Here is a 16,917-nt window from a genome sequence, read left to right on the forward strand (position 1 = left end):
AAGCACAAAGGCAAAATAATATCATGGATGGGAGTGTAGCGTTTGGAAGCCAACTCTACCTGGATTAAAATTCACAGTATTCACTTGGACACATCTCTTAATCACTGTGTGCCTCAGTTTTCCTGTCTGAAAACAGGAATAATAATGCAACCTACCTCAGAGGTCTATAAACTAGTTAACATATGTTAAGTACTCAGAACAGTGCCTGGCGTGCAACAAGTGATATGAACTTGTCTACTGTGGTCTAATTTTTTTTTTTTTTGGGAAATAGCATCAGTAAGGACCTGGAAGCAATTTTTTTTTTTTTTTTTTTTTTTGAGACGGAGTCTCGCTCTGCCGCCCAGGCTGGAGTGCAATGGCCGGATCTCAGCTCACTGCAAGCTCCGCCTCCCGGGTTCACGCCATTCTCCTGCCTCAGCCTCCCAAGTAGCTGGGACTACAGGCACCCGCCACCATACCCGGCTAGTTTTTTGTATTTTTTAGTAGAGACGGGGTTTCACCGTGTTAGCCAGGATGGTCTTGATCTCCTGACCTTGTGATCCGCCCGTCTCGGCCTCCCAAAGTGCTGGGATTACAGGCTTGAGCCACCGCGCCCGGCAGCAATTCTTTATCTGCTGTAAAGATCAGGCTGCCCTGAGATCCTTTTACAATATTCCCTTTTGTTACTTAGAGGGAAGTCTTTGTTTCTAGTGAGGTTTGTTCTTCTGAATTCACTCTTCTAGTTTGTTTTAAAGAGAATGTTCAGGGCAGGTGAGTAACAAAATAGCAATCAGCTATCTAACATTCTTTTCTTTCTATCTCCTCCAGAAACTAGATCAGGTCTGGGTCAGTCCCTAGTTGCAGAGCTCAGGGGCCTACAACCTGAGGAGACTGCCTCAGAATGAAATAGGTATGCGGTTAGGAAGGTGAGGAGGACAACAGTAAGCATCTACCTCCTTCACAACCTGTGTTTGTAGAGCCTGTTAAAGACCACCAAATACTGCATGATTGATATCACCACTGTTACTGAGCCCCCGTTTCTTCTGTTTCTACACCCTTTCTTTCAGATCTGATCCAATCTTATGCCAGACTTCCAATCTCCAGGAATTTTTCTTCTTCCCTTATCAACCTGATCACACGTGTTGCACCTTCTCCTCACATCAGGCAGAGAAGAATTCTGATTTTAGTTTCTCCACTTAGTGTAGCCTCCAGAGCCCAAAAGTCTGGGTTTGAATCCTGGCCCTGAAATGTCCTAGTTGTTTGGCCTTAGCCAAGTTGTTTAACTTTGTCTGTTTCCTTAGCTGTAAAATTGGGATAGTAACAGTATTTACCTTCCAGGGTTCTTGTAAAACTTAGCTGATAATCCATGCAAAACACTTAGGGCAATGGTTAGCACATAGTAATGTTTTCAATAAATGTTAGATGATATGATTATTACTGTGCTCACTATTACTTACATGTGATCCAGAGTGAGCTATGTATCCTCCTTGAACCTCAGTTTCCTCAGGTGTAAGGTGAGGAGGATAATAACTTGTTTTACAGGGTTGATTCAAATGAGGAGATGCATAGAAAGGCTCTGGCACATGTTAGACACTCACAGAATGTTCCTATCCTTGTGGCTATTACTGTACTCTAAACAACGCCTGGCCTCCACACAGTTCCAACTAAGAATGAAGAGGCAATAGGGAGCAGTGACGAGAGCATGGTCGTCCTCTTGATTCTCACTCTCTGGGTTTACTGGCTGGCTGCGTGACCTTGGGCAACAGCTTACCCTTTCTAAGCTTCACAACCAATAAAAATAGCATCTGGTGATAGGATCATTGTGAAGGTTAGATGAGACACCACATGGAAAACACATTGTAGGTGGCCTGTCACAGCATAAGTACTGGGTAGGTCATTTTTTCTTGTTGGAAACCAGCACTACCTCTTCTCACTGACTTTATTTCTGTCAATGGAGATGCCATTTTACAAGGTTCTCAGGATGAAACTTTGGAGTAGCCTTTGACTGTCTCCTTTCGTTTGATTCCAATAACCAGCCAATCACTAAGTCTTAGAGATTTTTCCTTCTGAACATCAGTCCCCTTCCTGATGCTTCCCCCGCAGTTCGTCATCACAGTTTCCCTTGATTCTCGTCTCCTTCCTCTGATTCATACTTTGTGCCAGTTCCTCATCTACATTTTAAAAACAGGACTGTCAGTGTGTCACTCTCCTGAGCAGAAACCTTCAGACTCTTTGAAATACCACTACAAGATACTCCACAAGCTGACTCCATCCCACCTAAGTACCCTTATCCTCCATTTCTCACCAGCTGGAGCCCTCTGGCCGTCCCAGGCATGCCTTCCAGATGCCACATTGGTCCCACTGCCATACCTTAGTCAATGCTAGCCTTCGCCTCCTGAGTCACCGACTGCTTAGTCTTTACCCCTATTCTATCTTCCAGGCCGTGCCCAGAACTCACTCTGCTTATAAATACTACTTTTCAAATTATTTTCCAGAATCATAAGGCTGGCCAAGGGTATTATACTATTCCAGACACAATGGCCTCATCCCAGTTTGAGTGTTTACAGTGTGATAACTTCAATGTGGCTCTGGCACTCACTTTCTATCCCAGTCTTAATGTGGCGCTCATCTTTCCAAGCCTGTTACTCAGTGAGGCCAGGGTCCTTGTTTTAAGCATCTCGTAACTCTTCTTAGATACCCCCAGTAGAACCACGTTTTTTAGCAGCAAATGTCTGGGCGAGATCCCATAGAAAAAGGCCCCCAATATTTTGCCTTCTCTTTGCCTGGGGCCTTCACCCCTCTGGCACACTTCTTCCTTCTCCTCTCCCTGAGGTCTTTGGTCCTTGATCTTCTGTTCTACCTCTCTTCTGTGGCTCCACCTAACCCTTATAGTTGACATTGGCCTTTTGCCCTTCCTCCTCTACCCCGACTTACTTTTGCCCTATCTGAGTGTTCTAAGTGAGCAGCCCACCAGACCAGCTTCTTTCTTTGGCTCAGATTCTCTAGAAACTCTACCTATCATCCCAACTTCCTAACAACAAAAAGGAATCAAATGACATGATTGCTCAGGTATGGCACACATATTTCAGCATTGCTTGCAGGTTCCTTTCTATAAAGTAGCTGTGGATGCTTGTTTAGACCCACAGTGACCTCTGGCTTGAGCTACCCTATAAGCTAGTGATTGAATAAGCCTGAAAAAGAGGCAGATCATACCCAATTTATCACTCTTAGTCAACTGTCTTATTCTTGACCCTAGATCTTTAGTGCTTCCTCTTGACCCTCGTAAGGCCAATCCTGATGCCTCCTGTTCACTAGTTTTCCTAGGTGGTATTTATTTAACGTTGTTGATGTCCTAGGATCAGATAGTGTCAATAGCATTAGAACTGACCTTGGGCAAGAAGAGAGCTTGGGCCCATTTGCCACTGGTACCAACCTTTGCCTCCAGGGATGACTCAGAACCAAGATGGCACCAGTGGTGCCGTATGAAACTTGGACCAGACTATCTAGCCTTTTATGGACCTGGAGGTTGTCCATCATCAGAAGCATTCCACAGATATTGACTGTTCTTGACAGTCTCAGCTTTCCACATACAGACAAAGGATATCAGTGCTGTGATGATGGCATACGCAGACCCCATTGCAAATGAGCCAGCGAAGATTCCCAGGAAATTTCCCACAGACTGGAAGAATGCTGCGGCATCAAATGCATTTGGATTCTCCTTGGGACTGTAAATGGATATAGAACTGAAAAGAGAAGAGGGTGGAGGTTAGTTAGTGACTTTCATCTCGCAGCCCAGATAGGATTTTGCACCCACTTTGGGGAGAGGTATCTTCTCCTGTAATGCTGGATGCTGGTTGGAAGAGTTAGGGAAAAACAGATACAGAAGGAGAGACTTGGAGAATGCAGAAATCTTTCTACTTCCTCATAGCCCCATCCCATGGGATCCATATATTGCTGCCAGTCAGTAAACATTTTTATATTGGAAGGGTCATAAAGAATATTGTTTCTGAGCAAACTAGGCATTAAAACATGGTAGGTGTATAAGGAATCTGCTGAGAAGATAGATAACTGTGAATTATTTAGTGGCCATATGTCTCCAGTGCTGTTATATATTCACAAATGTTCCTGATAAAAAGTGCACTTTTATGGCCTGTGCACAAATGGGTGATACAAATCACTGTGTGCACAAAATATTCTGCCGTGATCTTGTCATAAACCACAAAGCATTCCTCCTCTCCAGTGTAGTCCTTCAGAAATGGAGCATTGATGGTGTTCAGAACATCACGGTATTAACCCCCAGGGAGAGACAAAACCCTCATTTTCCCACCAAAACAAATGGCAGCAGCTGCCCGAGGTCATCTTTTATACCCCAATTCTGGTGGCTGCCAACAGATTTATTTCCATAGAGAAAAATCAATCCACCAATAGCCAGTCTGTTCACTTAAATATTATTGAGGACGTCATATATGCTATTTCTTTTTAAACCAGGGCCTCAGATCCCAGAGTGTGAATATGAAAGATAAGGCATGTCCTATTTTAGGAAATATGAACTCCATATTGAGCATTAAAATGAACATATGTGCTAGATCCACTAGCTTTAGGGAGACTAATGAATGACATGTCAGATTTTTTTTTTTTTGCAGTTTTTATTTTAATACAGAATTTTAAAAAACTAATCAGGAAAAATCAAGAGTTTAGCAGTGGGTTTTGGAAGAAACTCCAAAAGCAGCAGTGTGGAGAGCAAAAGTACACTAGACACACTGACTGAGATTAGATTGGATTTTACAGAGATGTAACTGAATCTTTCATGTTGCCGATGATTAGAGCATGTTAGCTTCCTGACCTGACTTTTTGTACCCAGAGATGACTTGAGAGAGCAAGGGGAACCAACTCCAATTCTTCTACAGGAAGATGCGTGGCATCAAAAAAGGTAGTTTTAAATGGTCTTAGTTTTTCCCTGGATGTCTTTAAACCCCCAAAGTAGGCCAAACACTTCTGCTTTGATCCTGTAATTGGATAAGGAAGATGAATGTGGATCTTGAATGAAGCCTTGAAATGTATGCGAGAAAAGGACTGCCTTTGAAGTGTTTTTCTTTTTTGTAAAGTGTTGTGCTTTGCAGGAAAAAAGGAAAAGTAAACCCACATCTGGGTCCTTTGTATCTGCAAGTCCTGGAAAAAGGTATAAAACTCCACTGGCTGTTAGGAAACCTGGTGTCCAAAGCTGTGATGCTTGATGTGTTTGAATCGACATTCTCCAACATATTTCTTCCTTCCAATGAAGAAACAATAGTGATGAGAAAGCATTCCATTTGCATTCTGCCCTTCAAACAAACGTTTTTGCACAGTAGCACAGCTTTGGAAGTAATTCTATTAACCTGCGGTTGCCACTAGTAGATCTGACCCATAGAGCAAGCACGGCTTTATCCTTCTCTCCACCTCCATAACTTGCAGAAGTGTTTCCCTAGCCCGGTGCTTCTGGAATTCAGAGCACCCCCATCACATCATTTGGTCATACCCCATACCATTATTTATGTATGTTTTTCTTTAAATCATTTTTATTCAAATTCAGGAGCTTTTATTAAAGAATATCTATGAAATCATAAGTTCGACGTGCTAATTATATTTCTTTTTATTATACGTAAAAGTAGGTAATTTAGAAAAAGAAAGTTCACCTGTATGTCACCTAAAATCATCTGGGTATGCCTACTGATCTGCAGTCTGCACTTTGGGAAATGTTCTCTTCCTTCCCACTCAACAGGGTATGATCACTTTGTTCACCAAACTTTATACCCTCCCCGTGATGTTTGACTTAACTGAAGGCAAAGGCTTAACTCTCCTTGACCTATGGAGATTGTCCATTGAATATGCTGACCCTAAAGCTCCCCAGACATATGCACAAGGTGCCCGCCATGTGTCATGTGATGTATTAAGTAGATACAGGAAGTGGGAGGCAGGCAGGGAAGAGCAGAGAGAAGGTAAGCAGAATTTGATCCAATAAACATCTTATTGAACACCTGATATATGCAAAGCATACCTCGGCAGGGAAGCCTGAGATATAGATGACAAATAGCTCTAGTCCCAGTGTTAAGTGTGATTTTGTGAGAAATACCCAACATGTAACGGTACAAAAGAGAAAAGGGGTACTCTTTTAGAATAAAGGAGGTGGCATTGGAGCAAGGTAGCACGTCAGCAGACAGAGATGGGGAGAGAGTATTCCAGGCAGTGGAAAGAGTGTTAAGAAAGGCAAGGAGGCAGGTGAGTTCAGGGCAATTGCAAGACATGGCTGCACCTATGTGGGCACGTGTGGTGGGGTAAAGATGGGTGAGGCAGCATTACTCAGAACCTTAAATTCCATGGTGAGAATATACTAAAGCCCTCACATTTACATAATATTTAGTCCTCTTGTGCCTACAGTATAGTTTTATTTGATCCTATAATAGCTCTGTGAAGCAAGCAAGGCATGTTTTGTTCTCTCTCCTTATCCATTTCCCTTCCTTCCTTCCTTCCTTCCTTCCTTCCTTCCTTCCTTCCTTCCTTCCTTCCTTCCTTCCTTCCTTCCTCCTTCCTTCCTTCTTTCCTTCCCTCCCTCCCTTCCTTCTTTCCCTCCTTTTGTCTTGCCTTCCTTTCTCTTTCTTTGCATAAAAGACATAAACTAAAAATCAGAGAATCGAAGATCACACAGCTACTAAATTCACAATGTAGATTTCTTGTTTCTCCCTTTAAAAAGGTGGTCATATTGTGGGGAAATATAAACCCACATCAGGATAGTTGAGTGACAGTGTGATGCTAACTATAAGGACAACAGGAGTTCAGGTACTAGAACATTTATTTTCATGCCAGGGATGGAACATGGGCAGCACCTTCCTGTACACAAGCCTAAGAGCAGAGTATGTTGACTAGGAAAACAGCACCCTCTCTCCTGGCCCACTAGCAGGTGAGACACAGAACTTCTCAGGAAATCCTGCTTTCCTGCCTGGCTTTGCTGAGACTGGACTTGGTCTTGCTTCTCTTTGGATGCCCAGGACACAGCCTGTTGTTGGGCACACGGCAGGGTATATAAAGGCTGATGGAATGAAGGTGTAGGACAACTGGAAAGGAGAAAGGAAGAAGGCTTGCAAAAACTCATTATCTCTTGAAGCAAATCATCGCCCACAAGATTTTTTAGCAGGCATTGACTATGCACAGTCACATTGTGGGTACTTTTATGGGTATCAGTCTAATCTTGAAACTGACACCTGTGCCTCTTAATTTGAGCCCAAGAACTGATACTTATTGGCTATATGGCCTTGGGCAAGTTACTTCATGTTCTGAATCAGTTACTTCATCTGTAGAATGGAGATAATAATAGTATTTATCCCCTAGAAATGTTGTGAGGATATGAGATACATTTAGAACTCTTAGATATATCTTGTGGATTATAGTCATTCCTTGAGTACTTATATGTACACTCAAAATAAATACTCAGTGAATGTTATTTATCCTCACCATCATCATCATCATTCTGCTGAGAACTTCCACAAGTCTCACAATAACAACAGAGTGGTCAGTTACAACTATGGGCAAATGGGGTGTGACTGCCCTCAGGGCACACCAAGCTCTGAGGTTGCTGGGGCTGAACTAGTCACTTTTGCATAAGAACAACAGGGTGTCCATGAAGGAAAGTACCAGGCAGGTATCCCAGAGAAATGGCCACAGGAGTGGGGCTAAAATGTTCTCATGTATTTCATGAAACTTTTGGCTCAGGGGATCAACGAGGGAAGGAGTGCCCTCAGCTGTGTGGGCAGGGGTCTTCTCCAGGGACAAGAATAGGCCAGAAGACTCAGCTTGAGTTGCATCTCTTCAAGTTTAGGGGAGGATGTTCTACAAGCAAAATCCTCTGGCTTCTAGTAAGAAATGAGGCAAAAGAAGCAGAAGCCAGGCTGGGCGAGGTGGCTCACACCTGTAATCTCAGCATTTTGGGAGGCTGAGGTGGGTGGATTTGGATTGCTTGAGCGCTGGAGTGTGAGACCAGCCCAGGCAACATGGCAAAACCCCATCTCTAAAAAAAGTACAAAAATTAGCTGGGTGTGATGGTATGTGCCCGTGGTCCCAGCTGCTCAGGAGGCTGAGTTTAAAGGGTTGATTGAGCAGGGAAGGTTGAGGCTGTAGTGAACTGTGATTGCGCCACTGCACTCTAGCCTGGGTGACCTTATCCCAAATTAAATAAATAAAAATACATATACATAAAAATTTAAAAATAAGTAAATTGGAAATAAGTCCAGGATATTGATTCATTCTGTTCAGCAATAGATTATTCAGCAAAATTAGTTTGATGGCAGTGTATTGGACCTATACTCAAAAAGAAATGTGTACAGCATCTTTTATTCAAAAATTTTGAAATGTATGAAGTATCCTAAACTCTTTGATAAAAGCAACATGAATAAGGATCGTTTTGCTTATTGTATCATTTCTCATTCACAGACATTATTCAGACTTCAGCGTTTCTCTACAGTGCATCTTTTCTTCTATATCATGCTCCTGCAAGGAATGGATCTCACAGCTTAGGTAGTGTTAAGAGCATAGAATCTGAATCTGAGTTCTGGGTGTAAGTCTCAGCTTACTGCCACTTACTGCCTATGTGACCTTGAACAAGTTACTGAAACCACCTTTATCTCAGTTTCTATAAAATCATGATACAATAATAGTACCTACTACACTGGGTTGCTATGAGAATTAAATGGATTAATGTTTATAAAGCATTTGAAATGGTGCATCTCACCTAGTAAGAACTAGATAAGCATTTCTTAAATAAATCACCTCTCTCTCTTTGAGTGCTTCATTTAGTTCTAAAAGAAGCATTTCAAGTAGATGTTCAATCAAAACCTGTATCCAAACAGAACTAAGATTTTACCACCTGTCTCTCACACTCTGACTGTCCCTGGCCTACCATCTTCAGCTGGCAGGGATCATCTGATCATATGAATTGTTTTGTGCAGAATGGTGTGTGACTCATAGTAAAGTGTTCAATAAATGCTAGTAATGAAGAAGGAGGAGGGAGAGAAGAAGGAAGAAAAAGAGGAGGAAGAAGAGATGTTGTGAGTGAAATGCTGCTGATAGTGAACATAAAATAATAGGTATGAAAAATATTATATAGATGGCACCACCACAACGCCCTCCCCTCTGTGGCTCTGGCTGCCCTTCCGCTGTGGCCCTATAGAGTCATCTCTCATCCTGATCATGACAATCTTCCTCAGGGTCTCCCAGTTTCCAACACCATCTTCCCCTGTTATTCTTCACTGGGACTGCTGAGATACTTTGCCACACAGTTACCCACAGAAACTACCCAGCGACCTCAAGCTCCTGGTGGCCCTGGTTCTACAGGATGCTCTTCCTGACCAGTCCTCCCAAATCCCACAGCCCACTCACTCTCCTGGGTGCCCGTGCCGATCAGAACAGCCTGCTTCTCCAGCCTCAGTCCAGCCTTTGTTAACATGAAATCAATGTCACTTGAAAGCTTATGAAAAGAATATATTAAGTGAACATATTGTATCTCTTGCAGGATTTCTATTAATTTAGTCATTACGGAAAAACATGAGAAAATGATTACTATAGCCAAAGATATACAAAAGAACCTTCCATTTTCTCTGCCAAATCTTTAATCCCCAACAAAAAAAAATTATTGGCACCAGTTCATTGAAAAGTTCTTGATTAGTTGGGACATATATAAATATGAAATGGTTTACTTTTTTTCCCAATCACTGCTTCCAGCTGTACTATGTCGAGTCCTGCTTTGTGCTGGGTAAGTAGTTCCATTAATGATGTCTTGGTCAAATCCCATTATTGAGTTCCTTTCAGTTATTAAAACTTAGTGCAGCCCAACTTAAAACCTACATCTTCAAAGGTAGATTCCTGTTGTCCCTGCAGAACATTCTAGAGCAGCAGCAGGATGACTGGAAGGGAGGGAAGGCAGCACGCTCCTCCTCCTCGCAGCTGGTGCCAGCGCCTGCTGGTGATGGAAGGCTGGAGGAGGGGTGGGGAGCCCAGCTCTCCTCTTTATGTGCGTAACTGCTTCTCAGTGTGTAGGGCTCCCGGCCTCAGTCTTGCTGCTCTTTGGTCCCTCTCTTAGAGACCTCTGTTGGCATGGTGGTGCCTCCATTTTGCTGAGAACCCTTTCACAGCTGCCACAGGCTCTTCCAGGTCTACACACTTCCAGCCCATTTCCTTGGGTTGGATCAGTAGTCACTTGGGCAGCTCAGTGCCTGTCACCCCTCAGGAGGTGAACGGAAAATAAATCTTGGGATCCCAAAATCACTAAGCTAAAGGGAAAAGTCAAGCTTGCAACTGCTTAGGGCAAACCTACCTCCCTCACAATTTGCCCTCAAGGAAATTTCTTGTGGACAAAAGGCAGACAGAACTCAAAGTCATCCCTCTGAGCCTCACCTGAGACAAATGCGTATCTGATTGTTTCTGCCCTATAGTTTATATACAAATGCAGATTCACTGAGCCAAACTAAATTGGGTATTCAGTGGAAGGCCGATCAAGGACTCAAAAGACTGCAACCTTTTGTCTGTCACCTACCTCTAACCTGGAAGCCCCACTTCCAGCTCTCCCTCTTTACAGGACTGAACCAATGTACATCTTACAGATACTACACACTCATGTCTCCCTAAAATGTGTGAGAGCAAGCTATACCCTGACCAGTGTGGGCACATGTCATTAGGACTTCCTGAGATTGTGTCAAGGTTGTGTCCCTAACCTGGTCAAAGTAAACCTTCTAAATTGAGACCTGTCACAGATATTTTGGGTTAAATCCTCCAAACTCCTTAATCTGGGGTTCGCCTGAGTACCTTCCATGGGCCATAGAACACTGGGCTGGGTGGGCTTACCCCCGTGCTCTCCAGACACATCAAACCGAAGAGCCTTCAGGTTCTCCTCCTGCCAACTCCTGCTTTCAGAAATCTCTAGGCCAGAAGAGGCGCTGGTCTCTGTGTTTTGTGTGATCCCACACTGTGAGGGCCACGTCCAATAACTCCCTTCCCTTGCTCTGCTTTGAGAGGGCTTTGGCTCCACTGCAGGTTCTACACTGGGGGATGAGCTCACAGCCTCTGTCCTTGTAGGTAGCACCAGCCTTTCTGGGTGATTCCACTAGACTCCCCTTCCCCTTGGCTTAGGGAAGAGGAAGAACTTCCACGGGAAGGGATAACAGGGTAACAGTTTACACCTCAAACACTGCACTCTCGCCAGGGATAACCTTTCCTTCCCCACCCCATCATATACAGATGTGAGGCAAGGGGGATGGGGTGGGGGCAGGGGAAATGAGGCTGCTTCTGTTGCCAATTAAGCCAGTTGAGGGGTTAGCATCCTAACTGCTGGGGAGACTTGCTGCTCTTTTTAGTATGAAAACATTTAGCAACTTCTGTTTTCAGCCATGGTCCCTAACCCCAATCTGGTAAACAGGAAAAGACCCACAAGATCATCATGTGACATTTATGTGGGAGTGCTTCTAGTTTCTTTTCTCCACATCTAGAGCTGCCTTGTCATTCTGCTTTTAAAGACACATTTTAAGGACCAACACAACATAAAGGGGCAATGAAAATGTGTAAAAGCTGCTCTGTTTTGTTGGGCCTGGGTGTCACAGGTAGGAAGCAAGTAGATGAAAAACAATTACAGTGCTATTTTGTGTTTAAAATTCTTTATGCCTTAAAAAAAAGAAGTGGATCCTTATCTATTATTTATCTTTTAATAACTGTACCAACCTGCCCTTTCTCAGATAAGTTGCTTAATTGTGAATAAAGAATTGATTTTTATGGGGCCAAGAATTGTGTGTACACATTGGAATTCGTTCTGGCATCTGCCTGCCCATTATTCTGGCTTATGTTCTGCCAAAGGCCAATGAAGCTCTGTCAAGAGAACCTGCTGTAAAACATAATGACTTCAGAAATTGGGGGCATTCCAGGCACCCTGGGAGGTTAGAAGAGCTGCTTCTTAATAATAAGAGGTCTTGGCTAACGTTCACTGAGCTTGAGTAAGAACCATAGGGTTTTACCTTCCCAAGGGCCAAAGACCCTGCAGAGTCAAGAGCTGTGTTTGAGGGGGAACATCAATTAACTCTTTCTGCTTCTGAGGGACCGTTTAATGACTGCTCCTTAAGAATCCAAATGTATACCAGAGAGTGATTTTCTAAATCCTTGATGAATATCATCTTGTCATTTTGATGTCAGGCACAAGAGAAAAAGATAAGAAGAATTCCATGGGAAGGATAAGCGAGTGTATCACAGCTTCCTCGGGAATAATGCAATCTCAGGCTGAATTAATTGATTCATTCCATCCACAAATATTTATTGAACATCTACTAAGTACAGACATTGTTCTTAGCACTGAAGGTACTGCAGGGAACAAAACATAACTCCTGACCTCATGTTCCTTACATTTCAGTGGAGAAGATAACATAATAAATAGCTAAGCAAATAAAAGTATAATTCAATGACAAGGATTGAAAAGAAAAATAAAACAGCAAGAGAGGATGGGACAGAGAGGACTGGGATAGTCAGGGAAGGCTTCTCTGACACAGATTATTAAATGGAGTCCTGAATGAAATAAAGGGAGAGCTTTCTAGGCCCTGAAGCAAAGCTTGTTCAGTGGGTCTGAGAAGCCACAAGGCGGCCAGCATGGCTGGAGGGAAATGATGGGGAGGACAGTGGTGGGAGTCAGGCTGGAGCTGGGCCAGGGACAGGGCCAGGGCCAGGGCCAGGTCTTAGAGAGCCTTTCAGGACACTGTTAGGATTTTTTTCTAGGGTAAAAGAGCAGGCACTGGAGGGTTGGGGTGGAGGATAGGGCTGTGTTGGAATATTCCAGGTGAAGTCTGTGTTAGTCATAGTAGAAGAAGGTGGGTGGGAGACAACACGATCCCATGGCACTCTTCAAAGGCTGCAGCAGCCAGGCCTGTCCTCATCAGCCTGGATGCCACCACCTAAATGAGACCTGACAAATAACAGCAGACCACAGGAGAAAAAGTAGAGTGGTGAAGAAAAAGATTGAGAGAAGTATGTGAGTTCAAAGTATAGATGAATTTAGCAGAAACAGCTGCAGTCAGCATTTGAATGGTTGTGCAGAGGAAGGACTGGACTCATTCTTTGTATTTCCAGAAGATAAGATCTAGTCCAAAAGTAACATATCATAGGAAGACAGATTCCCAGCTTTATATTCTATTTCAAAATTTCCTAATTCTTAGATCGGATGGAAAACGGTATGGATACTATAAAAGGGCAGTGAATTCTCTGTAGTTGGAGATGCTTAACCATAGGATAAAAGAGTTACTTGCCAGGGTGCTGTGAAGGAAATTCATGCACTAGAGGGTTATAATGTGGCCTCAAGGAACCTCCCACTCTGAGGGTCATTGACTTGCTATCTATTTTCCAACTGCCTCCAGGCCTGCCAGGAAAGGTAGTAAGGTACCTGGCCTTCCTGTGCTAACCCAAATCCTGACATTGGAAATGTCTGAGCACGCAGCCACTAAGGAGCAGTACTTCCACTGAGGATAGAGTGAGGATGCAGATGATTTAGGCTGGAGCCAGGTTGATGATGACATGCAGAACAGTTACAAATTTCAGCACAGAATAAAGCCTTTGACAGATTCCTAAGTGGCTCTGGTCCATTAAGTTCGAACTTTAAGGTGACAAAGAGGCCTCTGAGTTTAAAATTGGTTAAAAGGGAAGAAGAGTTAAAGGAGGTTTGTTATGAATTATATGTGCATTTTCTTTGAAAGGAGATCTTAAATTACTTTGCAATTTAGCTTGAAGCGTCTTGTCAGAACTGAATTAGTCTGCAGGCTTTGAGAAATTTTCTCTTATACCTAATATTGAGAGGAAAGTGAATTTGAGATAGTCCTAAAGATAAAAGCAACTTGCAAATTCACTTCTTACTTCTTTTTCTTTCTTTGTATTTCTCTTTAAAGCAGAAATAGGAATTTGAATCCCACTACTGTGAGCCTATTCATTTAAGAAAGAGAATAATTCTTATGGCCTAATGGGAATTTCTACCCTTTCTCCCACTTTTCAATTTCTTTAATCTTCATTAATGAAATCTTAGCTCCTAAGAATGCTGTGATATGCAAAATTTTAGTCACAATAGATATAAAAAGATATAGAAAAGTAGGTTAATAGCCACCAAAGATGGAAATCCAGCTAAAATTAAAATATAATCATAAACAGGTGTGAGCAAGACCAAATATTAAATATTAGGTTGAAAACAGAGAAGGAGGTCAAGTTCTCCAGTGTTTACTGAGCCCTCAAAATACTATTCCCTGTATTCATTTCTATGAAGCGTTCACTATGTGTCAAGTAATGTGTTAAGCATTTTTATAAGCATTATCTTCTTTAACCCTCAAAGTAAATCCCAAAGAAGGTGCTACTATTATTTCCATTATAGATAAAGAAATTATGACTTAGATAAAGTAACTTTTAAAATTTCATCTCATTTAATCCTTCCAATTATCTAACAAAAAAAGTACAACCATGCATTGCATAATGACATCTCAATCAACAACAGACTGCATATACAACAGTGGTCCCATAAGATTACAATATGGTATTTTTTTACTGTATCTTTTCTATGTTTAGATACACAAATACTTACTATTGGGTTATAACTGCCTACAATATTAGTATAATAACATACTGCACAGGTTTGTAGCCTAGGAGCAATAGGCTAAACCATATAATCTAGCCCTGTAGTAGGTTATACCATCTAGATTTGTGTAAGTACACTCCATAATGTCTGTATGATGACAAAATAGCCTAACAAAGCATTTCTTAGAATAGATCTCTGTTGTTAAGAGATGCATGTCTGTATTGTTCTCATTTCAGAGATAAATAGACTCAGGGAGGTTAAATCACTTTCCCAAGGTAACTTGCAGGTAAATGGAGCATCCTTAGATTCAGATCTCACCAAGGGAAAGCCTGTGACTGGAGAGTGGAAATGCCTGGCTCTGCCATTGGAATGTGCTCAGAGAAATAACTCGACCATACACCCCATCTTCATAAGACTGAGGCAAAGTCCACTCTTGGAAGTTGAAAATTTCAGAATTTCTAGTACTCATTTGCAAGAAAAAAAATACGTTAGTTAAAATATCTATTTCAATATGAGGAGTTTTGCTGACAACCTAGTACTACTTACAGGCCAAGATTTCTTAATGGAGACCCTCCTCTATCTTGAGTGGGTTTTAATATGAAACTATATCCCGTATCTCCTGGCATTCATACCAACACTAACTTAGGTTTGCCATCCTATGCAGTTTGTCCTGTTTTTCCAAGTGGTAACTACTGTCTCTTTATAGTAACTGCTTATCTGTCTCAGCACCTTCATCTGGAAAATGGTGATACCAATTGTGTTTCCTTCATAAAGTGGGGATTAAATATGTTAATATGTGTATAGTGCTTAAAATGCTACCTACAACATGGAAAGCACTCCAAAAATACTAGCTGTTATTATTGCTATTTGCATTAATATTGTTGGAATGATTGCTATATCTTTCACCATTTGCTCAAAAGAAACTAAATAAAAACTAAACTCTACTTACTCATAATATAAAGGCATTTGGGAATTCCAACTAGTGTATTAGAACATTATAAGAATCTTTTGGGGTAGAATGAACAATAGGCTTAGAGTTCAATCAAATATTGAATTCATCTTTTTCTTAATAAGGCCTATAGAGCAGAAGGCTACTAGGAGAGTATCAAACAAGGGGATGCATGTACACTGTTAACAATCACTAAGCATGGAAGATCCACGGTTTTGCAAATCTAACAAAGCTGAACTTTTAGCAGCCTTTCAGGGAAGGGGACACCGAGGTAGACATCCCACAGAAATCCTGTGGCTACACCTGAAGGAAAATGTGCACAGAATATGTTTAATAAAGTTGTGTAGACTTGCTAATTAGCAACAGTCAAGGAAAAAAAAAAACCATGAAAACAATGGAGTTTGCTTTCATGGCAAGATCAATTCACAGCTCACCACATGCTACATAGAGATAAAGAAGAATCAGCAAAGGGACACTTGCTTGGATTGGAGCCTGCAGTGTTTCATAAATGCTGTGTGCTGAGGATTGTGGTGAGTGGCTGAATAAAATGCTAGTTTCCTCTGGCTGGGTCAAAGGAGTCTTCATAGACAATGGGCTGCCTTCTTAATCTAGGTGCCTTTCATTCTCGAATTAGATAAACCCCACTCCCATTATAAACAGCTGCCTGAGACAGCCTGAGGGAGTTTCACCTGGTGACAAGCCAACTCCTGGAAAATGTTTGCACTGATAGACTCATTCCCCCAGACCCTTCCCTGATCTCCCATTTATTGGCAATTAAGTGAGCAGCTGGGCCCCATCACAGCTTAATTTAATTAAGAATCTGTATCCATCTTCTTACAGTTGCAGATAATTTCACTTTAGTTCAAGTTATCTTTGGAAGGAAAGCACATAGTTATCTTCTTAAACTAATGTATTTCACCAAGGTAGTTGCCTCATTCCCACAGATTTCAGTGTCATGTGTGAAGCATGGGAACTGCAGGCCAGCAAACCTTATCAAAGGAAGTTTTGCTTCTATGTAATATTCTTAACTTATATATTTCTAGGTGTTACCATGAAGTGTATATTCTATAGAGGAATCCTCTCTGGCATTAGCTCTTTAGGACATGGCTTTATCTGGAATAAGAATATGGACCTTAAGGTATATTTGAATCTCAAGCCAATACAGCTTGTAAGAACTGATGTATTCCTAACTCAAGCAATTAATAGACCTGTCTTGTCCATGCAATAAAGGTAATTACTAAAACTCGAGTCAGAGGCTAGATGTAAGGATAAACAGTTCATCTGTCAAGGCCATAGCCATGCCATGGAGGAGCACAAGATATTGCTTGGTGCCAGGAACTAGGGCCCTGTGTGCTGGAACAGCCTTGAAGTACCAAGAGGA

The 16,917-nt window shown here is 42.0% G+C and overlaps 1 protein-coding gene and 1 pseudogene across 1 annotated transcript in view; one reads left to right on the forward strand and one right to left on the reverse strand.

The window, feature by feature from the left end:
- The window catches only part of SLC9A9 (solute carrier family 9 member A9), a 586,828-nt gene that overhangs the window by 312,387 nt on the left and 257,524 nt on the right, over window positions 1-16,917 (reverse strand). Inside the window, exon 7 of the mRNA XM_050779755.1 lies at window positions 3,584-3,722. Coding sequence (XP_050635712.1) covers window positions 3,584-3,722 — 139 coding nt within the window. The remainder of the gene's footprint in view (window positions 1-3,583; window positions 3,723-16,917) is intronic.
- LOC126947670 (ubiquitin domain-containing protein 2-like) overlaps window positions 9,734-16,917 on the forward strand; it is a 36,711-nt pseudogene continuing 29,527 nt past the window's right edge.

The sequence above is a fragment of the Macaca thibetana genome, chromosome 2, assembly GCF_024542745.1.
Source record: "Macaca thibetana thibetana isolate TM-01 chromosome 2, ASM2454274v1, whole genome shotgun sequence".
Lineage (NCBI taxonomy): Eukaryota > Metazoa > Chordata > Mammalia > Primates > Cercopithecidae > Macaca > Macaca thibetana.